We start from the raw sequence: 27346 nt of genomic DNA, 5'->3' as shown, positions 1-27346 counted from the left end.
TCGCGTTTACATCGAAAATTTCGTACATCGGCAGAATTACATCGAGGCATATTACATTAATTTTTGCTGTGTACTTCCGACGCACGGTTTGGGAGAAAAATCGATTTTCGCGTGTCGAAAATTCCGATTTTCATCTGCACGAACAATACGATTTGTAATGTTTTTGAGTGTACATTTAGCGTGTGGCAGTGTGGCCATCATCCAACTGTCATCATTAACGAGTGAAAATGACGTTCATGATTTTTCAATCATCATCGTTTCAAAGAAGCGTCAAACGCGAGGAGGACTGTCATCATCGTCAGACTCAGCCAGCCCGCAGCGCAGAGGCCACAGAAGAGTAGAAATTTTGCAGTCGTCGTCGCGTTGTTCGTTGTCCGTGCGTGTGTCGTGCGAAAATTGAAGACGAAAAGCTTTTGGGGCGTTTTGTAGTGGCTTGGAAAAGGAATTTATCCACGGTGGTCTGGCCGGACGCGAGCTGGAGTTCAATTTCCGCCGGTAGTAACCGCGATTGGTGCGTTCGGAACTCGAGAGGGCGAGGACGAAAAATCGAACAACGACCGAAGACAGGAAAGAAAAATGTCTGGCGATTGATTCACGCTCGGCTCAGCCCTCCGCGGTCAGTTCAGTCAGTCAGTGCTGCTGTGCTGCTATCATCGTCGCGAGCATCGAAGGCAATGGTTTTTTGAAGTATAAAATTTTCGCTCTCGGTGTGAGTGTGTATAAAATGCAAAAATTCAAGAATATGTAGTGATTTTTATTTTCACTTTATACCTCTAGTGATTTAATTCGTTCATCCTGGTGGTGTTGGGGATTGTGTGTTGTAATCTGCTGTTTTGGCGAAGGGAAATGAAAAGAAGGAAAATCCCGTAGGCAGAGTTCCGCCAGGGAAGAAAAAGGATTTCCACACGGGCCACATCAGGGGAAAAGAACCAATCCTTCGGGGGTACCGCAATCACGTCCGTCGTGAGCTGCCTTCAGTAGTTCACTCCTTTGGCTGCCTTGTGAACACACAACACACTGCAGTGTGAAGTGGTGTGTATTTGGTATATATTTTTTGTGTGCAATCGCCATTTTGTGCTCCGACGACGACGGAACGAAGTGAACCAATCAAAACGAAAGGGAAGAAAGTCTAGTGCGGCCCCGTGGCCAGAACTGCCCTCCAGCAGCAGACTGCTGCTAGTGTCCTGCTTCCGGGGATAACAGTGATTCCGCATTGAGGCACCACCCCATCTGTGATTAGTGGCCGTCTCGGAATATTGTCTGGCGTGTGAAACGGATCGTGTGTGTAGTGTCAAGAAGAAACGTCATCCAGTGTAGTCGAGGAGGCGCTCCCCAAAATATGCTGTGGAGCTCTCGGAAAATTTCCTTATCGGATAACACCACACAACGACAGTTATTGTTCATCGAGGTTGCGCCAGAATTACCGCATTAGGTGACGATGGGATTTTTCTTGGATCGGCTGGCAGGTATGTACCAAATCCAACCGCATCGGGGAGGGGCTCTCGCGGAACGGAATTCTGTCGGGTGACATTTGTCTTGGGTTTGGGTGTCTTGATCTTCGCTTCAGCTAGATCGATAATACGGCAGTGGAAGTACACGAAGAGGGACAACAGGAAGAAAATTAGAATGTTTGACGTTTCTTTTCTGGTGGCAAGGAGAGGTGGTGGTACGAAGAAACTTGATTCTCACAATTCAAAGCTCAACGCTGCTGCTGCGGCGGCTACAGACGGAAGTGAATGAGCACAGTCGTTGGGTATTGATTCTCGTTCCTGCTAAATGTCGATGCTCTTCGCGATGACTCTCCTGGTGTGGCGTGGTTGACGTACGTGCTTGTGGCTATAGTCACTTCTTGTATAAAATATGTTGTGGTAACGCGTTTTAGAATACACTGTATAAACTTATTACATTGAATAAGTTTCTGGAGGTACGTATTGTGCAGCTCTTGAAATGGAACTGTGGAGGATCGGTGTGAAGGATCGGTGTGAAGGATTTCTAATTCTTAGAAGTTATTTCAATTATCCATGTATTTGTGTACAACTTCTATCCATTTTATACAGGAATCGTTGAGGAATTCCTGGTACATTTTTGGGTGAATCTTTGATTAGTTAAACTGAATCGGGAATTTGTGAACTTGGCAAATGTGCCCTAATGCTCAACTTTTGTAGTGCATGCCCTGGAATCAAATTCCGCAAGAGAGAGTGTCTCCATTTCACCAATTCTAATATCAATAAAGCATCAATAAAGATTTCACAAACTCTTCAGTATAAACCTGGAGAAATTCCAGCAAAAAAGTCGTCATATTTTTGGGCATAGAATGCGTCAAAGAAGTTTAACTTTTCTTACAATTTTCTAAAAAAAGCAACTATGAAATGTGCTATGAAATCTATGCTCATGCTCATGCTCTTACAATTTTTATCTCTAGCCTAAAAGAAAGAAGATTTCAAAATTTTTCAATGGCTGTTAAAAAGAATTCTCAAAAATTCCTTTCTCTCCGCGTAGTCTTCAAGAATGCTTCATTGAAACTTTCTCCAGGCATCTCGCTTGTAAGAATTTCACTGGAGTACTTCCTATTATAGTTTATTCAAAGTGCAGAATGTTTTCGAAGATGCATCAGACCTATTGGTTTGAGTTATAGTAATTTCTGTTTCAATATTTCATGATCTTGAAAAATCAAAATACTCGTTTTTTTATTAATTTGGAATAAATTTCTTATGGGACTTTTATGGAATTAATAGGAGGCAATCAGTGAAGTACTAGATTGAAAGTAGTGAGCTGGATTTTTGTATGGCGAGATGATCAATTCTCCATTTCTGCAATGAAATGGTGGAAACAGCGTGGGTTATATGATTTATTGGTTTGGGGCAACTGCGCCAAATCGCACCGTAAACGACTACAGGTGAAGCAGAACAAGCTGCTCAAGATGGTCTACAACCTGAACCCGTGGTATCCGACCGATGATCTCCACAAGCTGGCTGGTGTCGATACAATTGACGCAAGCATCGAACGTGCTACAAGATCCTTTAGGACTTCCTGTGCGATGTCCGCAAATCCGCTCATCGAAGCACTCCACCTACAACATCTGTGATATTAGCGTTAAGAATCACGAAATCTAGGGTTTTTTCAATCTTAAACTCGTTTTCCCTAAAAAAGCTACTCGTAGCTAAATGTTGTACATACGTCTCTATTAATGAAATTGAATTGTTCTCAGTTGTAAGGTTATCCAAATCTCTGAATTGTTAATGTTAAGTTCTTTCTTTAAAATAGTGTTATTGACTACAGAAAAATAAATTGAATTGAAATTGAATATGATTTATTGACTAATTTGATGCTGTTTGAGCAAAAGTTTGGATAGCTATGTTGTTGAAGTTGCAGGAAAAAATAATACAACAACACAGTTATTCAAACTTTTGCTCAAATAGCATCAAATTAGCCAATAAATCATATAACCTACGCTGTTTGCACCATTTCATTGCAGAAATGGAGAATTGATTATCTCACCATACAAAAATCCAGCTCACTACTTTCAATCTAGTAGGGTAGGGCGGGGCAGGATGAGCACCCTAAGCATCACGTTGAGTTTATTGAAAGTTAACACAATTTTTCAAAGTACCTCTCAGTAGTTCTTTTCTATATCATGTTTTCTATCACCCATAAACATGGGAGAGTTCAAAATTCACAATAAGGATGATTTATTTGACTAAACAAAAAAGATGTTTTATGGTCAGTTCGAACATGCTACGGGGCAAGACGAGCACCCCTACGGGGCAAGTAGAGCACCCCTACGGGGCAAGTAGAGCACTTCATTAAAATCCCAATATTTTAACAATAAATTGGCCATAGTGATTAATATAGTAAACCTTGTTTATAGCTATGGTATCACGTTCTAAAATTATCATTTTTTTCGATTATTGAAAAAAATGCGGTTCTATAATACATACTTTATACAAAATGACCCGAAAAACAATAAACGATTATTAAGTTGCTTATTTTTAGAAATTTACGCAACCAAATAGTTGCAGAGGTTACGGAAACCTATGCTCGGCACTATTGAGTGGATAACAATAATTTCAAAATATTTTCTATATTCCCCTGATGGCGAATAATGGGTGCTCATCTTGCCCCACTACAGTTAAATAACTAAAATTGAATAAATTTTAATGTTTGTTTTTAGAAAATATTTTCTAATGTAAATTAAAATGCTTTGCAATAAGCTTGTAATGTTGGCTAATAACCAGAATTATGGTAAAAATTTGATTCTGACATAAAAACCTTATTTTATTCTGATGATTTTTTATAATAAAATGCTAAAAATCCATGCTATTGACTAATTTGACGATATTTTTTAATTCGTTCATTATTATGAAGTACCTTTTTTTCAGGTTTACAAACAGGATGAACATTATTCTAACGGATTATGAAGTTGTTTGGGCAAAATTCATCATAAAAATAGTAAAACGGAAGGGTGCTCATGTTGCCCCGGGTGGCCATCTTGCCCCGTCCTACCCTACATCACTGATTGCCTCCTATTGAAAACTTTATTACACAACAAACAGAAATTTACGGAACATGTTTCAAAAATTGAATAACAAAAAGGTTACCTGAAGAAAAAAATATTGGATTCCCATGGAGTATTTGGTGATTCTCTGGGGTTCTTCCAAGAAGTTTATAAAAGACAAGGACTAGTATGCAACGTCCAGTGGCACAGCCGAAAACTTTTCCTGACAGCTGCGGCGCGAAACGAACCGGCGCTCCTCAGCACGATGCGACTAAATCCGTGGTGACACTAGCCTCATGACCACGAAGACACACAGAAATTTATTTTGAGATTCCTAAAGAGATTCCGTCTTTGATTATTTCAAGGGCACTTGTCAGGATTCCTCCATCAAGTTCCTCATAGATTCTTCCAGAGATTTTCCTGGGATGTCTTAAAGAATGCATTCTGAGATTTTCCAGGAATTCCCAGATTTCTTCATCCTACATGGAATTCCATTCTAGATTCTCCTTAAAGTTTCTTTTGCGTTAGCTTTAGCGTTAGTTACGGTATACTTCGTAGATTGTATATTAACAACATTCATGTACCTTTTGATACATTGATTGCTCAGATTGCTTCTCGGAATAAGGCTGGGGAATAAATCTTGCTCCAATCTTAATTAAGCAAAAATACCAAAATCACAAATGTCATTATTCCCGGCCACGCACATCAAGAATTTCTGTATTTTAACGAGGGTGAGTGTAACAACAAATACCTATTGTGGTTTATTAAACTTATGCGATTTTTTACGAAGTGCGTCAAATACAGAACTCATATGCGTCTAATTAGGCCCATGTGCTTTGCAGTAATGATTGAAATAGCTGAATGTATAATCAATGGCAAACAATTCTGTAAAATCCGATCTTCAAGTCATCTGATATTGTTATATTAATCATGCTGCTGCCTAGTATATCGAACATTTGTCGAAGTAATTTATGTGTCGGGAAAATATAATTCCAAGTTGATGAGAATATTACAAACTAAGGGAGGATAATAGGCCCAGTCAAGCCCCTGGATGGGCAATGTGGGTTAGTTTGTGGGAATGCCATTGTATGTTTGTAATATTCTCCGAGGCTTTCGAAATCCAACAGGGCGCGTCCCCGGGTTGCGGATGAAGGGAAAAGGGAGGTCTCTTGCATTTGTACTGCAATCTGTCAATGTGATATTATCTCCTATGGTGTTGTAATGCAAATGAATGATCTGATTCTATGGGAATTCGAACCTTGTAATGTATTGTTGATTAACTTCAATTTTCTAAGCTTGACAAGGTTTTGAAGACACACATGAGATGAGAGAAAAGTCACATCAGCAAGCTTTTACATATGCAAATGTTATCCATAGGGTCATGTCAGGCATTTAATATGTATGGCAATGACTGGTTCTTATCTAGAGGTACTACAAGACCACGCGGAAAATTTGATTGAAGGCTTATTTGGGAATAATATGTTTTCCAGAACTGAAGGGACATTTTTTCCGGGATTACTGGCGAGTCGGAGAGGGTAGGAGTATCCGTTTTTTATAACTGACAAAACAAACAATCGGGCGCTTTTTCTTTCTATGACTTGCTTGGCATTTTGTGGATTATTGGTTTTTGGTTTTGTAAGATATGCGATTCACGATTGATTGAGCCTTAACATTATTTTGCATCTGAATAGCATTGATATTGTCAAGTCTACCAACATCCTAATCCTACACCAAAATACCCTTTTCCTATCCCATGGCGTTTGTGTGGTTAGCAAAGACTATTCAGCCATTACCTCTCCTTATTATCGGCTTTGGATTGACTTGCGCTCTTACTGCCCCACCAAATGCTGTTAAATGAAAATAAAAAAAAAAACAAAGTAAATAGATTCAAAAACATATTCATAAAGGTGTCTTGAATGAAAAAAGAAAAGGATTCCTGAAGAACAAATGTGAAAAAAAATCATCAATTCAATCATGTTGAACGTTTTGCAGATATGAGGATTTCCAAAACGGATTTCAAGTAGAATTTCTCCATAAATGTGTTAGTGTTATTTGTATTTTTACGAGCAAATCTATGGGAGTTTTATATTCCCTAAAATCCTGAGACATTTTTTGAGAGTTCAGTGCGTTCGAGGTGGCAGTGAAAATCAGCAGAAATCGGTGGCGTAATCCGGTTATTTATTCCTTGTTGTTTCTCTCCTCTATATTGCCTCTGTTTTCATTAACTTCTTGATTCATCATAGATGATAGCTTGTGTCTAATTTTAGTCTATGTGTGTATGTATCTGTTCAATATTCTTTCATCGAATTTGTATAGTTTGTCATCATGAGTGTCGACTTGTGTTTTGTTTTAGTCAATATCCAAGATTTCGTTTTGCAAATTATCTCTTCCACTACCTATTTCTGTTTGTATATACTACTTATACCAATCTTTCGAGAATTTACGCGGCAAGCACTGTAAAGTTTGTCATGTGTCGGCCAAAATTCTCGCTATAAACATTTTTTTTCGATGACATTTTTCTATATTATTGCACAGTCCGCCATTTCAAGGTGCTGGGCACAGTATTTTGTTTTACAACATGTTTCAGTATTTTTTCCCGTGAATTGTGCGGTCCGTCACTGATGGTGTCGGCACAGAGTATTGTCTCAATGTATAGAGTCCATGGTATCAGAGGCAAGTAACATTGCGTATTGGTTCACCAGTTCTCTAAATTGCGAGGTGACGCAAGATCTCTTTCGTTTTGTGTTTTATGTATGCTCGCGGTTGGGTGTTTTCTTAGATATCCCTGCCTTTGACAACGTGCCTTTCGATGCCATATTGGAAGCCGCACGGGGTCATAGTATACAGTATGACCCATAAAAAAATGCGACAGTTTTCAAAGTCATCGTTCCCCTACTTCGAACTGATTAACCTTGTATGTATCTATTGGATAGTATAGTAGAGCCACTAATCTGATAATGGCAAAGGAACATAGACTGATTTCATGCACTTACGTTTGGAAATATAACGTTGAACATATGGATGTCGAAATTGTCCACGCGCCAGAGGCCGTTTTTTAAGGATATAATTTTCTTTCAATTGCTTTCAATCACATTCAATCAAATTTTATTTTCAAAATAGTACTTTTATGACTGGATAAGGTCTTTAGGAGTTCGTTGGTTTGTCGGGCAAGAACGAAAAAAATATTAACTTACAAATTAAGAAACATTTTCTGAAAATTGAATTATTTGACAAATGATAATATTTAGAAAATATTATGTTTTAAGCAGTGAATCAAAATTCAACTATCGCGCAACAATAATGACAATGTCGCTAACTGTATTTGTTGCGACAATCCACCCAATGCGACATAAGATTGTCCCAACTTGAAAATAATAGGATAAACATCGTACACCACGAGTTCAGAGATTTTTCAGCCTTGCATTGCGATTTTTGAACGGTAACTTCGAGTAAGTAAACACTGTAACTCTGCTGAAGATCTATCATCAAACAGTTTCGACTTTGGGTTTGTAATAATTGATTATTCACGAGTTGAAAAGTACGCAACAAATTCAGCTTCCGTTTTGTCTGCAACAAAAATTTTTGAGATCATGTCATTATCTGTTACCAGTAGGGATAAAGAGTAATCGTCATGCCTTCTTTGTTGCATGTTTTGTGCTTTTTTTGTCTGACAATTCTCTTCACTGGTTTTAAGCATGAAATTGTTTTTAAGTACTTAGTATTTGTACCTATCATAAAGGTAGGTTAATATGCCTTTATCGACAAAAAATTGTTTTGAAAAATGTTCAATCAGTGTTATGTTTTTTATTAATTTATCTTAAATATGGTTTTTTATAAGTAGCACCTTTTTTAGTTTTTGTACCTATCATAAAGGTAGGTTAATATGCCTTCATCGACAAAAAATTGTTTTGAAAAATGTTCAATCAGTGTTAAGTTTTTTATTAATTTATCTTAAATATGGTTTTTTATATGTAGCACCTTTTTTAGTTTTTGTTTTCTAAACATTTGAAATAATTTTTGAAATATTTTTCAAACATGGGCGTATTAAAGAGTACATATTTCTTCATGGTTTCCATGTGTTTAAAAGTTTTTATCTTAGTTCATTTTGCTCTGAAAATTAGAGGAAAACTTGATTTTATTTAGAAAATGTTAACAATTATAAGGTACCCCATATACATACGTTCCCAATGAATATTTTGACAAAAATTTTAGAGATCCTGTATGACAATGACCTCCTTATTATATCCTAATCCAAAAAAGTTTAATTCATTAGGATTATTTCATTAAAAATCATCAAATACCGCAAAAAAAATGGAATGTCGCATTTTTTTATGGGTCATACTGTATCTCCAATGATTTCCAATTGGATTTACCAAATGCTCAAAAACCGACATCTCTTCTCGACATTGCGTCAAGCGGCGATTGGGAAATTGAGTGTTTGTGGATGCCCCCAAGGGGGAGTCTTATCACTTTTGTGGAATCTCGTAGCAGATACGCTATTGTGGCAACTCAATAATAGCAGGTTTCCTACTTATGGTTTTGCCGACGGGTACCTAACATTGTTAGTCGGTATGTGCATCAGCATCCTTTTCGATCTGATGCAAAACGCTCTTCAGGTAGTTGAGGGTTGGTGTCGCCAATATGGCCTTTCGGTAAATCCGAGTAAAACATCTATTGTTCTTTTCACGGAAAAGCGAAACCGTAATGGTGTTCGACCTTTACGTCTCTTTGATTCTGAAATCAAAGTGACTGAACAGGTAAAGTACGTTGGAGTCATTCTTGATTCCAAGCTTTCCTGGACACCTCATGTTGAGGTCAGAATCAAGAAAGCTTGTATGGCCTTCGGGCAATGCCGGCGAACCTTTGGTACAACTTGGGGTCTAAAACCCAAGTATATCAAGTTATACACAACTGTTGTTCGGCCAATATTGGCTTATGGATGTCTTGTGTGGTGGCAAAAGGGCAAAATGAGAACGATCCAATTAAAGTAATGCCATCTTCTAAGGATGTGCTTAATGGCGATGTCTGGAGCATTCTCTTCAACTCCCACGGCAGCGCTAAAAGTTCTCTTTGAAGTTGCCCCACTACACATTCATCTCAAACAAGAAACACTTTCTTGCACGTACTCAGTCTACTAGAGGAAACTCCTGAGATCCGCACATCAACACACACCTAGTTGTTTTCATTTTTGGTGAATTGGGACAACATTGTCCTTGCTCCAAGTGATCTTACAATTGCTTGTATTTTCTCATATAGGACATTTTCCACGAAATTCCCTTTCCGGGAAGAGTGGACAACTGTATATTTGGAAAGAAGTATTTCAGACGGCATCGTATGTTACACTGATGGCTCTCTTCTCGAAGGTCGAGCAGGTGCTGGTGTTTGTTCTCGTGAGCTAAGGCTGTATCAGTCTTACTCACTTGGTTGACACTGCACCGTTTTTCAGGCCAAAATCTTTGCTCTTATGTGCGGAGTGCAATCGACACTTCAGCAGTGCGTAATGGGCAAAGTTATATACTTCTGTTCAGATAGCCAGGCTGCTATTAAAGCACTTGCTTCGGCCAACTCCAGGTCGAAGATAGTTATCGCTTGTCGAACTCAAATCGAGGAGCTGAATTCAGCAAATGCTGTTCACCTTGTATGGGTACCTGGTCATTCTTCCATCGTTGGAAATTAAATGGCTGATGAGCTAGCTCGCACTGGAGCATCACATGACTTCATTGGCTCTGAGTTAGCTATTCCGATATCGAAGTGTTGGGTAAAGCTTCAGATTCACACCTGGGCTGCCACTCAACACAGACAATACTGGAATAGTTTGGAGTCATGTCGTCAATTCAAATTGTATTGTACTGAACCATCTCTGAGGGTGGCGCAGTATATCACAAATCTGGCAAAGCAGAATTGCAGCATTCTGGTCAAAGCATTGACTGGCCACTGCCGACTCAGCCGACCCTGGAGCCGGCCTTCACATACCTGATACTCAAACTTTTACTCAAACAGCATCAAGTTAGACAAAAAATTATAATACCCACGCTGTTTGCAACATTTCATTGCAGAAACAGAGAATTGATCATACAAAAATCCAGCTCACTACTTGCAATATAGTACATCGAAGATTTGATCATATTACAAATGATTTATTTTTTGATAGAGATTATTCGGATGACAGTTTTTTTCATTATCCGGATGCTTAACTAGATCTTATACTTAGTAAAAAATGTTTATGTTGAAAAAAATACGTTTTTAACTGGATTTGAAGAAAAACTCAACCTGTAAAAACGTAAAGAATATTGCAAAAAATCAAGAATTTTGCTAATAAAATCTTATTGAATTGGTTTTTGCAGAAACGCCAAAAAATCTTCTCCAACAGTTTTCCTAGAATTTTTTTAATGACTACTTGTGTATTCACAGCGATAGCTTAATAATAAAGTTAACCAGAAATCATTACAAACATTCATCAAAGAATTCACATAAAAATACTATTCGTCTTGACGGAGGCTCTCTGAGAGAATTGCGCTTGCGTGAAAACAATTTTTTTTAACATGGGAAAGGATAGGAGCTGCATTTTAAATGTTTCTAAATCTTTATAAAAATTTTTTCAAGCAAAACGTTCTTAATGTTATCGAATGAGATTTTGATACGCTATATTATAGACATAACATTGTGATTTAAAAACTTTTGTCTAAAACCAGTTACAATGTAGCTAATTGAAAGTATATTGCAAAACATTAACACTTTTTTCAATCTGAAGTCCCTAAAATATTTTAGAAGCATTAGAAAATGCAGTTCCTATCCTTTCCCATGTTAAAAAAAATGATTTCACGCACAGCGCAATTCTCTCAGAGAGCCTCCGTCAAGGCGAATTATTTTCATTTTCATTTTTAGGTAAATATACACGGGATTCTGGCAGAAATAAATTCAATTATTTTCCAAAGAGAATTTCACAACGCAATGCATTGCAATGTCGAGAAATACTGTTCGAATATTATCGAAGAATCACGTAGGTTTCCATGGTGTCTACTGTCTGTTGTCTGGAAAAATTAGGAAAATTTAGAATTACGGAACTTTGTTCACCTTGGTGGTAATCGATCTCATCTTTGATATTATGCAATCAACACAACATCATAATACGAGTGCATTTTACAATAATATAAGGATCGACATGCGAAACAAGAATTCCCTTTTGATCATTGTTTTCCTCCTTCATCTTTGTCATTGCACTGAAGTGTTCCTACTACTTCATCCATCCTATTCTTTGGTAGCAGGTATCCATTTCTTGGGAAGCCCTATTGGATTGGCACTGACACATCCACCACCACCGCCAAGTGTCGGCATCAGGTCGTTCAAAAAGGTTCTCACATAACAGTGGAAACCGTTGTTATTTCTTTTTGCATTTTGCCGCATCTTTCTTACGGCGATTCATAGCTTTTATCGTATCTACCCATGTAGATAACTACTATTTTCGGTCGTGGTCGTTTAACACTCGGGCACCTTTAGTTTTTTTTTTCGGATTCCGATTCTTTTCTCTTTACTTTTGCGAAGAATTTCAAGGCCGTTTGGCGTGTCATTGTTATGTCTGTGCGCTTGTTAATTTCGATGGAAATAGTTTGTTTTCTATTTGTTCTTTATGCGTTAGATGTTTATTTTCGAACGGCTTGCTGCATTTGGTGGCGGCTAGTTTTGCTGCCTACTACTAGTGCTCACCGCGGAATTCAAAAACAAGGTCGTTGAGCTGCCAGCCAGCCAGCCAGCCAATAATGACTGACTGTGGTGGCTAGTTGGCAATGCAAATTCGAAAAGCGGGATTTGCCAGAAGACGAAACAAGTCAGCTGCGGCAGAATGTGAAAGATTCAAATTCGATAACAATGACTTTGTGTTACGATGCGCGCAGTAATGACATGGGCAGGCAGCCCCATGAATCAGAATATTTAGCACCGTACGAAGATAAATCGGAGCCGCAGTGGCTGTGTGCACTTCCTCGCTAAATATAATCGCCGCGCTTTTGCCATACGTACCTAGCTGTATATTTCCCATTACACAAGCGCGGATTTATCTTGCTTCATCGAGAGCTGTTGATCTTTTCTCAAATGTAGAGCTGCCAGCAGAATAGCGACAACTGGCTAATTAGTCACTAACGCTCGATATTGTTTATATCGGTGGATTTGCATGGATCATATGGCGTTTCTTTGTTTTTTTTTCTGTACAAGCTCGTGGATGTGAAAACTAGATACTATGCCGTCCCTTATTAGCTTAGCTTTAGCTTACACACTGACTGTACATGTCAATAGTCGCTCATCTGCGATTGATCTGAACTGCTCTGGTATGCATTGAACTGAGATCCAACTGAATAAGGACTGGGACACTCCACTTATTCTTAAAGTACAATTTAAGCAGCTCATACATTTTGGATCAACACCGGCGCCGGCCAAGTCCTTACAGTCACTGAAGAATGGAAAGGAATGCTAGAGTGTTATGGTTGTTGCTATTTGAGACCGAGAGCACTCTGTGTCCCCACAACCCGCATGGATGGGGTATTTGTTAGTAGAGATATTGGTTACCTGGGTGGTGTTGAGAATGATTAGCAGGAATTTTGGAAACTGACGTCGATCAACGTTTGACGGCCCTTTGGCAAAAGGATTCCGTGACACGTAATGCACGTCCAGCCCTGAGACGAGACCGGACAACTGGCTTCTTTCCTTCCAAAATGTTTGTTGTTTATTTACGTTTCGCTCCGATCGTCGTTCGGGCTAGTGCTGCCAAACATTTTATGTTGCTTCAAGATTCAAGTTTTTTTTACGGATGAAACATGAATGAGAAGTGCCCAAAAAAAATTGGCATGAGTTTAGGGGACGGGCAAATGAAGGAAACTTCCGTAATTGATTATCCATAGCGTGTTCGTAAATCAAAACTAATGAAGGATTAGTTCTAAATGATATTTGTAAACATAATTCTTTTTCTTTCTATCACGATTTTCATACAAAAAAGTCACCGTTGAGATGCTGTAATTCTGCTTCCTGGTGAAAGATTAGGCTTACATTTTGACGAGAAGAAACGTCTTCGGTTTTAATTTAAGCTAAATATTTTTTTTGTGGCATCAGCTACAAAACAAACAAGGTCAAATTGTTCAAAATAGGACTACTCCCAAATTCATCATCGAAAAGAAGCGAGAAGGCACCGATTCATTGCCTTCTTTTGGTGTTATGTTATTAAAAGTACTCATTTCTAACAAAAATACAAAAAATAGTGAACAAAACAAACCGCGCTTCATGTTTCATTTTGAGTAGGATTGAATTGATAAAGCAACCCCCCGAGCAGTTGAAACAATCTCCGTAATAACAGATTTTGAATGTTGAATTTTTTGTTAAATTTTCAATACATTCAATTAATTATTACGAATGAAAAAAATAATTCTCTTTCATTATTATAATGCACTTTTACCATAATGAAAATGTATGCGGACCGTATTTTCAATCGCTTTTGACAACACTGTCCACACGCGGTGGGGAACGGTCGGATGGTTTTTGCTTTTTTCTAATAGCATGAAATCAACCAATCAGCAGCTGGTCCGATTTGGCCCCATATCGAGCTACCTATTGCCTGGTCTCGTTTCAGGTCCAGCCCTTTCGATGGTTCTGTGTTACCTTCAGCTTCTTCGTTCTTCAACGATCTTTATTCTATTCTGTTCAAGTTGACTGATAAGAGCAACGATGGACGGTGTGCAGAACAGTGTAAGGATTTCGAGTGAACTATCCAGTTCATTCGAATCTCGACGGGGACTACGACAAGGTGATAGATTTTCCTGCCTATTTAACATCACCCTGAAAGGTGTTATGCGACGAGCCGGGCTCAACAGCCGGAGTACGATCTTCACGAAATCCGGCCAATTTGTCTGATTTGCGGATGACATGGATATCATTGCTACTAACAATAACATTTGGAACGGTGACAGAACTTCACCCCGCCTGAAACGTGAAGCAGCAAAGGTCGGACTGGTGGTGAATGCGTCTAAGACAAAGTACATGCTGGTAGGTTGGACTGAGCGAGGCAGGACAATCCTTGGCAGCAATGTTACGATAAACGGGGATACTTTCGAGGTGGTAGAAGAGTTCGTCTAACTCGGTTCCTTGCTAACGACTGACAGTAACATGAGCCCTGAAATAGGAAGGCGCATAATCAGTGGACGTCGTGCCTACTATGGGCTCCAGAAGAAACTGCGGTCAAAAATGATTCATCCCCGCACCAAATGTACCATGTACAAGAGACCGGTGGTTCTCTACGGACACGAAATATGAACGATGCTCGAGAAGGACCTTCAAGCATTCGAAGTTTTCGAGCGACGCGTGCTAAGAACGATCTTCGGCGGCGTGCAGGAGAACGGTGTGTGACGGAGAAGGATGCACCACGAGCTCGCTGCACTTTAAGTGAACAACTTCCTGCACTTCGCTGCAACATCCTGAAAGTGGCTAAAGCTGGACGGATACGGTGGGCGGAGCATGTTGCAAGAATGACGGACAACAACCCTGCAAAGTTGGACTTGCTAACTTGCAGAGAGCACGATGGGTGGACCAGGTGGAGCGTGATCTGGCGCGCGTTGGGCGTGACCGACGTTGGAGAACTGCAGCTGCAAATCGCGTATTATGGCGGCTGATTGTTGAATCAGTCTCCAGTTAGTTCTGATCGACTCCGGGCGATCTGGAATAACCTCCAGCGGGTGAGTCACTCCCAGCAGCCCAGCAGCAATAAATGGTTAGGCGCTAGAGCTGCTTCCGATTTTGCATCCAATGGCACTTAGGTCAGGGGTCTAGAGTTGAATATTCCTTTTACTTTAATAAATAAAGGTCAGAAGAGTCTCGTCGTTCGGGTTTCTGGTAGTCGTTATGGCCGCAAGGCAATCTTGATGAACCTGAAGAGTCTCTCCCACGATCCCCACATGTGAGGGGCCGATGGCGGGTTGAACTACCACTTTGGTAGCAGCATTGGTGAAGACGGTGGATAGTTGTTGATTCTTCTCTTGTATCTGCTGTTTTAGTTCTTGACTCGCACCCAGGAAGTTGGTTCGTTGATCACCGTCTCGTTATTTGCGTGAAGATGGTGTCGATGGGACCACTCAACGACTAGATTGGTTAGCCGATGTGTTTTCGGCAGGATTATCGGGAATCTGGTGTCGAACGGTACGAAGATCGCACCGGAAATAGTCGTGTTCATTTAGAGCTACAACGCACTCATCGATGAACAGCAACAGCTTGTATGTCGGGCTGATTCGGCCCAGAATCAACTTCTGTCCTTCTTTCGGCTTTTTGAGTTGAAACATCTTTCTAGGGAACCCAGCATATTGCACCAGCTGCCAGATTACGTTCTCAGCTTTATTGAGCTCCTCCTGAGTAGTATGCAGTCAGTTGACAGCCTACACTCGTAGCCTTCAGACGTTTTCATCAGAACTCCCGTGCTATTAATTCGGTGAAATGAGTGGTTTTAGAAAAAACACACTAATTGTTGATTTTAGTGTTGTTCCCGGGCGACCCGATGTTCGCAAAGTCGAACACTTTCTAGAAAGTGAACTGCAGTTAAATCTTTCTGATGTGAAAAGTATCCAGTTGCACAACACGCGCAACTGTGTATACATTGAAATGGTGAACCACGATACGGCGCTGCACTATGAAAAAGCGCACAACATCAAGCGGGCCTTTGTCTGGAAAGACAAACCGTTTAAAGTCCCGGTATATGTGGACAGCGAGGCAGTGACTGTTCGTGTGCATGACCTGCCTCCTTCTGTCCCCCATACCACTGTCGCTAACTTCATGAAGAAGTACGGAGATGTTTTTTCTATCCAAACGGAACGATGGAAGAATTATTTTGTCGGCATACCGAACGGGGTTCGAGTACTATTGATGCGGATCAAACACCCGATCCCTTCATATCTCACGATAGCCGACGAGGTCTGCTATGTGGAGCACATGCACCAAATTAGAACCTGCAGATGGTGCTCCAGGCCGGTTCATCCCAGGCAGAGATGTTTGGAAGCGACCGCACCACAACCCGAAACAAGCACAACAGCAGCAGCAGCAACAGCTCAATCAAGCGAGCAAATATTCTCCGACGCCGATTTCCCACCGATGAGCAGTAGTCAATCGACCCCATCCTCCCCTGGAGTAGGTGAAACGTTCATCGAAATAGTGGCGAGAAGTAAGCGTGCGCTTATCGAGCAAGACAAAAAACAATTGTGCCTGCAAACCAAGCCGACCAAGTAGACCAATAGAGCACGAATGGAGACAATGACGATGACGAGGACGACGACGGACACGACAGCTCATCTTCACCATATGAGACCAATGACGGAACCAACAAACGGCGGCTGTCAACCAAGCGCGCAAAGGATAAGAAGAAGTTATGTGGTACTCAGGAATTACAGAGTGGCTGTGATTCTATTAGTTTATCTTTTTAAAATTAAAATGGTTTTATTGGCCTCGTAAAGCCTTCGGGCGTCTAGGCCTTTCAAATAAAGAAATTGATAAAAAAGTAGTATGCAGGTTCTATAGTTGCTGCTTCGTCGGCTCCTGGCGACAGTTGTCTGCGAAGCGGATGATATAGGCAATAGTCCGCCTAAGCCGATCGAATTTGGAGAAGCGGCTCCAATCGATGGTTTCGCTGTGTTCCGTTGAAGGATGAATGTTCATGACATGATCTAATATCGACGATTGTTGCTTCGGGTTCGTCCTGACGTGGCCAACATTCCTCAGGTTTCCACAAACAACCCGGCCCCTTCAACCACCGACTGTCAGGTACTGACCTTCGATTGGACGTATCGCTATTCCGCAAGACGAGAGAATTTCCCCTATACTGCAGGCGATAAATTGTCAGTAGCTTCGGGGGTCGGTATGGAACCAGGACTACACGGTTTTTGAATAGGTGATTGTGACTGTTGCAGAGCGTCTTCATCAGCAAACAGTCTATCAAGACAGCCTGGAACTCCAATTTTGGGATCGAGAGCGCTTTATCCGTGCTACCTTTGCTTTCCCGCCGACGATCGCACAATGGTATTCCCCGTGAATTGTGACCCTGATGTAGGCAACACACGAGTATGCACTATGCAGTCTCACTGCCATCGACGAAGATGTGAAGCTGCAAGTCTTCAATGTTGGACGCTGCCACGGCCGGGAAGTAGGCACGTGGGATTTGAATCTTTTCGAGCTCCTTGAACTTCGACGTCCATAGTCGCCAACGTTCCAGAATGAGCTCATCAACTATATTGTTCCGAACAGATTTTAATCGCTAGATGTTTTCCCGACCCGTTGGAGAACTCAGGGTGTCCAGGGAAATACGGGAAAACCGGGAAAAACCCGGGAATTCGAAATCACCGGGAAAAATACGGGAAAAACACGGGAAATTGTAAAAGGCACCGGGAAAAAATCTTTATGGTGTCTGTACTGCATTAGTGACCAGCAAGTCTTGAATAGAATGATAGCAATAGAGTGACCGACTGCCTGATTTCATAGACAGGCAGCCTTTCAAATATTTTAGTAGTTTGTGTTGGATATTGGATCTTGATAAATTGATGTAAAATAAATCTGAATTCTTCTCAGGTGAAATTTTTCAGATTTCTTGAAGATTTCCCGAAAGACTTTTTGAGTCTTTTTCTAGGAAAATCCTGACAGCAAAATTCTAGCGAAAATACCAAAAAAGTTCATGAAGGACTTCTCGGAATTCCTGGAGAAGTCGGTAAACCTGCAGACGTTACTTCCGGCAAAGAGATTTTTACGTTTCCTGGGGGAATTTTGCTGACATTGTTAGTAGAACTCTATATAACTATACCAGGTCCCTTAAATTTGATCCCTTTGGTAGAAGTTAAGGATAAAAATCTTGAAAATGTCTTAACAGAATACACAGCGAAATTGTACATATTCATTCTGTACAGAGTTTTGAAGGACAATTAGGCAACATTCAAATGAAAATCTATAGAGTGAGTGAGTAACACAGGGAATTCTAGTGAATATTCCAAAACAGCTACTCCTGAAAGACTCTCTGATGGAATCCTCTAAGAAATTTTTAACAGATTTCCTGAGTTCAATAGCATAATCTACAGAAGAATCTTCAACGGAATGTGTGAAAAAATGTTTGAAAGTTTATCGAAAAAATGTGACTTTCTGGAAGCATTACTCGAACCCCCGGAAGAGTATCCCATAGAATCCCTGATATTTTCAGGCAATATTACAGACAGCGTTTTAAAAGAAGTTGTAGGTTTTTGGGAGATTTCTTGACAGTACCCACGGAGTATTTCCTGAAGGAAGAAATGTTGAATGTATTGGAGAAGAAATCTTTTTTTTTCTATAATATTCGGTGAAAATCGGTGTCAAGAGATTTTGGATTCAGCAAGAAAGTTGTTTAAAATAACAATGGAAGCAGAACAAAAAATTACATAAAGGTGTTCACAAAATATAGCAAATAAAACATATCTCGCGTTACATTTGAAAAGGGCCTATCCCCAGAACGTAAACATTGAGAAAAATCGATGCAAACATTTTCCATCACATTTCCTATTCGTATTTCACATTTTTCGGATTTTTCAATGTGTTTTTCGTTTTAATGACACAAGAATAGATGTATCTTTGCTTCAATAATCAAGTTTGCTTTAAAAATTATCAAAAAAGTATGAAAAATTATAGATAAACATGTTAAGCTTATTTGAAAAATTTCTCCCGGTGTACGCCTTATTGTGAGTCTTTCTAAAATTTTCTTAGCGTGGATTGGCCCCCCGTGTGAGTCCGTTGTTGACATCGTATCAAGGCTTGGCCGTTTTTGAGAGAGAGAATTCTCTCTCTCGGCGCTCGGGCTGAGAGCCGTTCGGAAAATTTTCGGTTGTCGGCCCTTTAAACGAGAGGACCAACAAATGAAAACAAAATTTTACCGTTACTGGCCCATTTGGAGCACGAGCTTATAAATGATTGAAAAAAAAAGCAATGATCGGCCGTTTTGAAGGTGGGGTTTATTCTGATAAGATTAACGATTAGGCGGGTGATGCTTGCACAGTGTGTTACTGTTGGGGGATGCTATGGAAAGGTATCAAAATCGATTTGTTTACATTTTAGGGATAGGCCCTTTTCAAATGTAACGCGAGATATATGATCATATATCGATTTTCTTTGAAGACCAGGTAGTTCACCAAAAATGTTTCGATATTTGTAACACCGATTTTTTATGACTTTCGCCAAAAACAACAGTGAGCTACAGTTAAGTGGTAAGCACTGCCGCCTGTGGATCATAAGGGCAAAGTTTTGATGCTAGCTGTTTGCCTTTTTTTCTTTATTTTCAAGGAAAAAAGGTCAACAAATCTTGGTAGATATTGTTCTTATCATGTATAATGAGCTATTATTAAGCAATTCTCCAAACTAAATTGTAATATTATTTCTGTTGTTTTACCTCTTATCTCAATCAAACCAATATCAGTTATGTTCATCAGTAAATAAATTTGAAATATCTGAATGTGTTATTCGTTACATTTTCTCGGATTGTACCTTTTAATTCCGCAACTCTAATATTAGAGGGCGGAATTAAAAGTTACAAAGCTGATTACACTCATTCAAAGACTTGCATGCCAAATTTCGTGTAAGAAAGGAATATTAACGTCGGTGATTGTAGAGTTAGTTGTTTTTTTTTATAATAATTTTTAAAATCAGGAAATCGTGAAAATTTGTATCAAGTTTTAGACCAACCGTGTATACAAAATGCACCAAGTAGTATCCTACAAGAATAATAATTTGCGTTTGGTAATATCCGGGAAAAATCCGGGAATCGGAAAACCGAAGTTTAATGGACACCCTGAGAACTGCTTGACTAGCTTGACTTCATCTATGACCTAGCACGCGTCTTCCTCGCTGTCAAAACTATGCAGATAATCGTCGACGTATCGCCTCCGTCGCACTTCCTTGGGTAAGATAATAACGGCGGACTTCGTTCCCGAAATCCCATAAGAACTTTGGGAAGATGTTGAACCAAATCCGGCCCTTTTATCGACATGCTGTGCCACAAAAGTTCAGCCTTTAGGACGCAGTGGCTTAATTTCCCCAACAGGGAAAAAAAATCGACATGCTGTTCAGTGAAACACCGTACATCACTTCGGCTGCATCCCACACGATTCTAATCTTGTTTGGCTTCTTCGGGTTCCTTACTATTCCGACCAAGAGATACCACAGCTTTCTCTGGTATGACAGCAGGCAACGCCTCCCTGGTGACCTGGTGAATGTACCTCTTCAGTAGGTTATTCCGTAACCTGCGCTGAACACACTCGAACAAGATAGGATCCGCGTTTAAGTGCCTTTCCAGGTACCGTAACCATCTCGCCGCCATTGCACAACTATAGGGGAACTCTACGTAGTCGTAGCGCCATAGTAGCCCGATCCTGAATCCGCCTTCAACTCGCCGGGTTGGTTTTTTCGAACAGTGCTCTCGCCCGCTTGTTCTCGACCGATTCAAGACTCTGATCTATCGAAACGCCCATATTTTCCACCGTTAAACACTTCTTGACTAGCTCGTGTAAACTATTGTCAGCGCTACACCCACAAAATGGAAATTGCATCTCGCAAACCTTGATCCGTTTGCCTTCGATTTGTATGTAGCCCATCCAAGGCGAGACTTCGCCGTTATAAGTTCTCCTACGCGACATTCTCGTATTTTTTGGGTGGTGCTGATGTGGGTATTCTTTGCTCCGATGAGTATACCTGGAGTTCTTCGGCCGGAAGAGTATCGGCTAGGATCTTTTCCAAAAGCGTGACGGACGAATCCTCGTCGATAAAGACTAATATTTCCACACTACGTCCCTTGCAGAAAAGCCCCAGCTGCAAGAGGAATAGAGTGGGGCTTCAGGGGTGACGAGTGTTTGTTTACACCTTTGGTAGAATTTCTCTCTGGCACCTCACCTCCTTGTGGCGTCAGCTTAGTTAGGTCGGTGAACTTCCCGAGTCGGAGTGCACGAGCGGATGATGACGCATTTAGCAGCGCAGCACGTCACAACGTGCCGTGGATTGACATGGCATTCTTCCATGCTTTCCTTGGCAGATCTGGCAAAGATAATGTCTCTGGACCACTTTCCAACATTTATCGCGATCCATCTTCTTGAAGATCTTGCATTCCTTCACTCGTACTCATTGAGTACTTCCACAGTATTACCTGAGAGTTTTCTCTACCAATGACCATTTTGCATGTCTATGTCGTGTGGCAGGCACGAAGATACTCTATGCCCAAGGAAGTCAAGGAAATTTCCATTACGAAAAGTTCCATAACTGGCCGGTAACCAAACCCGTCACCCTGAGCATGGTCATGCTAAATACACAAGTTTACAAAATAAAACGAAAGTCGTGAACTTCTGTCAACGACCAAAATATTTGAAGCACAATTTAGTGCTGATTTCGAAACTGACCTTCAAAAAATTTGAAGTAGAACAGTTTTTGAGTTTTAGCTCAATATCGAGTTTTGCAACTTTTCAAAATATGTAATTTACTAAAATCCAAATAGGGTGACATTGGGTATTATCGGCAGGTTTGTTCTCTTCGTCATGGGGGGTTTTTGTCAACCAAATTGCTTGAAACTTGGCCATATCATTCAGCTTAGTTGGGAAGGATTTGAGGCCAACTCTGAGTTCAATAGGGTTCTAAAAACCCCCCAAGACGAAGAGAACAAAACGGCCGAGAATAGGTAATTTCCCCTATATTGCGTTTTGTTCAAAAAATTTTAAATCTCTTTCCATAAATTAAAAGCAGAATACAATACCATTCGATCATCTGAATATAGGTTTTGCGTCAGATTGATAAAATTCAAGATATTGGCGAGTTTTAGGGACGATTTTCTTAAAATTTAGCAAATTTCCCAAAATTTTTTGAGGAAATGTATTTTTTTCAATAAGAAAAAAAACACAACTTAAAAATTCTCTCTCGACGTTTATTTGACATATCATATGTAGGCGAGTTACAGTAAAAATTTCAGCTCAATCGGAGCATTGATGAGGGAGATGTTTGAAGTGAGCGACTTTGCTTAAAAATAGAACAAAAATCGATTTATAATCATCAACCTTGTATGAAAAGTCCCTGGCCAAGTTCGCAGGGGTTGACGGTATTAAAGTGAAGGAGTTTCATTTTGATTATTGTAATGTAGTGTTCTTTAGTGAAACATATCACATTTTTAACACTTTAATGCGCCTCCAACGGTTCATCGCGAATCGGCTGCTGCAGATGGAGTATGGCTGATCAGACATGCTCGATAAACACGGAGGAACCGCCAGGGCTCAGTAGAGTCTATTCCCAAGCAATAGTTCCAAATCGGTTGAATTTGAGAAGGTTTTGATGATCGTTACAAATCCTAATAAAAGTTTTATTGGATTTGTGACTGGTTTTGGAACCTTTTACAGCCAGCTGACTTCAAAATGTTGTTTGGGCTCTATTTGCCACGTTTCTCGGTTGATTTTGATTAGTATTTTATTAATGTCATAGTCGCTTTTTCGAATTTTAGGTACTTGATTATATTTTCTTTAAATAAAGCAATTAAAATCAACCGAAAAATTAATAGTGGGAAGGAGATTTGCAGCACTTAATTGTGCTGATAGATTCGAAGCTAACGTGCGAACACTTAAACGCATTGTTGACGTCAATGCGTTCGACGTGACAGTTTGGACGAAAAACTGATTGCTTTTTATTAACTGAACAACGTTACTTTTGTATGACTAGGTTGACATTTCTAGGCCGCGCATGAGAATATGACATGGTTTATCTTGGTAGGACCGATAGGACAGAACGAATTTGAATATTTTTCATAGTATTTGTAGGGGGATGAATACATAATAGTTGGCAAGCCATTTTTGTTTTATTAAAGTCAACTGACCAACTTGGCGTATTTTTGTTTATCTCTTAGATGGTGCTATGACACCAACAGAAAAAATATCAGAAGTTCAGTTACATGTTTATGTGGGTTTTGGACCGATGACAATTTAAGGACACTAGAGATGAACACAGAGAAGTAGAAATCAAGAAAACAATTTGACACAGAATCGACTATATTTTAACATACGGGTTCGACTGATTCGATGAATCTATCTAGAAGTATCTAGAAGACAATTGACGCTAAGATTGGAAAAAATCTTGCAGTTGGGACTAGACTACAACAGTGGCCGATAGGAAACAATGCGCTAGACAGCATTATTATTCATTTTTTAATATTTACCCGTAGGCTTTTCGCCGGTTGACAGTACAGTATTTAGCTGTGTACGAAGATACGGATTAGCTGGTGTACAGATGACAGGGTTCTCACGGGCAGTGCTTCAAGCGAGGCTTACATAACAAACCTATTTCCTTGACTTTCCACGCAATGGACATCTGACCGAACACACGTGTTTTCGTTAATCTCCTAAGCATTACATATTAAGACATGACGTATGTGCATGACGGAACAACTAGCAGGACACAGTTCTAGACGTCTCTTTTCAATAACGACATTCAGGATATTTCCAATAAAACTACACTTCAATGTAGCAAAGACTAAAGCTGCTGTGATAGAACAGATCAGAATGACTTAATTGACTATTACCTTGGAGATTTACTTCGAATAACTGACAAATTGACAAGAACCTAACTAATTACATGGACCATACTACAAAAAACCAATTGACAAAAAGATAAAAGGGGAAACTTTTATTAAAACTATTTTTGTTCAACGCAGGCCAAAACAGTGTCGACTTGGGCCACACACGCCTACGTACTTCTGTGTGTTGAAACAAAAATAGAGGCTCCTAGAAGCAAATGTAGGGAAAGGGTGCGGTGTAGAACATAAGCACAGTGTTGCTACCGCCGTAATCACTTTGAAAAAAAAAAAAAAAATAATCATCAACCTTGTATGAAAAGTCGAAAAAATTTCCGCTCTACTGTAATTTTTTTCTTTCGCGTTTTCGAACTCAGGGCATGATTCTACACCAAAAATGATCATCGGCTTACCGCATTTCTCATAATACTTTGGGACAACAAAATTCCCGATGGATCTTTTTGAAAATTTGCCTATGATCTTATCGGAAACCTTCAAATAGTAGTCCGATAAACCATCTGCTCTTATTTTCTAGAAGAATGCAATAAATGCTACCATGATCAAAATTTCGTCTGAAAAGTATCCTGAATCCATAACTTGAAGGGTTTTTATCTCAAAACTCGAGTTATAGTTATAATTTAACCTTCTAATTTAGACTTAATCCATTATTTTTTTGGAAATAGAAAGCAGGTTTTCCTTTGTATGTAAATCAAAACAATGACCAATGAAAAAACCGCTTCCAAATGATTGATGAAGACGATGATTTCAACGATAACGAATGGTTCATCGTTAAAGTTTCCCGGTTGATGTTCACACAGGCAAATAAACCTAAGATTATCATAAGGTCTAACTTATGAAATGGCCTTCAAACAATTCATAACGGCTAGAACGATTTTCATAAGGTCGGTCTATGACGCAGAATCGACTCACAGTTTGGCTTTTATACACATTTAGCAACACGATATTCTCAAGCGTCGATAGCCGCGTGGGCTGGGCACGAGCTCAGTGATCTCGACGTTCATGGATCGATTCCAGTCTGCATCATTTTGTGATTTTTCTGCTCTTTTCATGAGTTTATGAGTTATGGCTAAATTTCATAGAGTATTTTGATGAAATTCGGTAGTTTACTTCGCTGAGTGTCACACATGGTTCCAAAAACGATTCACGGTCCGCGAAAAAATAAAACTATTGAAGGCCGCATGTGGCCCATGGTTCATTATTTAGATGCAACTGATATAATCTAAGATTTGATAGATCTCTAGATGTCTCATAGAGGTATGTTCTGCATTCGCCAACTATTCTAATTCATGTTTTTCCCTATCTTTCCCAGGTTGCTAAAAAAACCCGCACACTAATCAAACCGATCCGGATTCGCAGTTTGACACAGAAGCTGTACCACTCATCCCCACCCGTGAAAATGTACAGACGAAGGTGGCCAGGATCCGATCAAGTTAGTCATCCCACCAGTAGTGACAAGGCGGCAGTGCAGTGTTCAGACGACGACGACGACAACGTAGTGTTAGAGCAGAAATAGTCCGATCCGGTGTGGCACCGAGTGGTCTAATCAATTAGCAAACAACACACACATGACAATAATCGGGAAGGGTAGTGCGGTAGTGTGGTGGAAAGGAAACGGATGGTGCACAGTTCGTCATTGTCGCCATCGGGGGTTTAATCGTGAAAGTGCAAGCACCAGTGAAGGAAGAACATAAAAAAACATCACCGCTTGGTTGTTGTAGTTGATGATACCGCGGGGGTACCGAATTCAGATCGAAGACGGTGCATCAATTGATGTGAGAGTGAAGATTGTGAAGAAAGCCTATTTCAAAAGTGTGTAAAATTGTGTCTGTGTCCTCTTGCTTCCCCGCTGCAGCAGTACTACTGCCGACAGTAGTATGCCTATAATGAGGCCGGGAAGCCTGAAGGATCCCGAGATTGCCGAGCTGTTCAATAAACATGACCCGGAGAAGATATTCGAAGATCTGCGCGAAATTGGCCATGGATCGTTCGGTGCGGTCTACTACGCAAAATGCAATCTCACGCGCGAGATTGTCGCGATCAAGAAGATGTCCTACATGGGCAAACAGAGCATGGAAAAGTGGCAGGATATCCTGAAGGAGATCCGCTTCCTGCGGCAGCTGAACCATCCCAACACGATCGAGTACAAGGGATGCTACCTGCACGAGAACACGGCGTGGCTCGTGATGGAGTACTGCGTCGGATCGGCTTCCGATATCATCGAGGTGCATAAAAGGCCCCTGAAGGAGGAAGAAATATCGGCCATTTGTGATGGAGTGCTACGAGGATTAAGCTATCTGCACAGTCTTGGAAGGATTCATCGGTAAGTGTGACTGGGGTTTTCGCGGAATGGCAGGTCATTTTTTATGAATAGAGTACTTGAGTGTGCTGGTGATGATTCACTTCATACGTTTAAGAGGTTCGTGAATACGCAATAGGCTTCTGAGTAATCCAGATTTCTGTCGTATTCTTTGCTTTAGAAGAGAACCGATAAAAAAGATAATAATATCAAAGGGCATGCCACAGGTGAAATCTTTGCTGAAGTTTGTTGAAAGATTTCGTATTATGCTGCCTACAAATCCTCCAAATAGAAATCGCTAGCAATCTTTACTTAAATTCACCAGATACTCTAGTAGACTTTTTCATGAGATGGTACTACTAATGAACATACCTGGACTCCCTTAAGAACTCAGCAGAAATTCAATAAAATAGAATACAAATTATTTTTAAAAACCTCTTCCCTAGGATACGGTTCCGGTTAAGCATTTGACCCCTGATTTTCATACGCGAGGTGGTCCTTTGGGTGTTGTCGGCTCTGGCATGGGATAATTCCGGATGAGCCTTTAAGGGGTTATGTTGAGCCGAGCACAACATTGATTTTTTTTTATCCTTTTATCTTGAAGTATGGGTTCTTAAGAATGTTGTGTCAAATTTTTAAAAAGATGCAAGCAGTACAATCAAAGATTTAGCGTTTTGCGCCTCCATTCCTTATGGACGCGTAGTGCATACTTGAAACGTCGATGCGGTTACTACGATTACAGAAACAGTTCTCAAACCGATTCCAACCAATTTATTTTGAGTGTTCGCTATTCATGTGTCGTATCCTTGAACGATCAACATTGAAAAAAAATCATATCAGTGTTATGATTATTTTCATACATTTTTTTTCGTGAAAAAAAGTGTTTTTTTTTTGCTAAAAACCGTCCTTGTTTGAAAAATAAACTTTTTTAATATTCTTATTAGTGCTTAAAATGTAATTTCACATATATAAATTC

The 27346-nt window shown here is 40.0% G+C and overlaps 1 protein-coding gene across 1 annotated transcript; it reads left to right on the top strand.

The window, feature by feature from the left end:
* Positions 1-284: 284 nt before the first annotated feature.
* LOC134284498 (serine/threonine-protein kinase Tao-like) lies at positions 285-26394 on the top strand (the record flags this gene model as incomplete). The annotated part of the gene is given in 2 exon segments (XM_062843438.1): positions 285-1466; positions 25384-26394. A coding segment is annotated over 1 exon segment (446 nt), but the record flags the coding sequence as incomplete, so codon positions are not given.
* Positions 26395-27346: the final 952 nt, after the last annotated feature.

This window comes from Aedes albopictus, unplaced genomic scaffold (genome assembly GCF_035046485.1).
Source record: "Aedes albopictus strain Foshan unplaced genomic scaffold, AalbF5 HiC_scaffold_213, whole genome shotgun sequence".
Lineage (NCBI taxonomy): Eukaryota > Metazoa > Arthropoda > Insecta > Diptera > Culicidae > Aedes > Aedes albopictus.
This window is presented reverse-complemented; position numbering and strand designations above follow the sequence as displayed.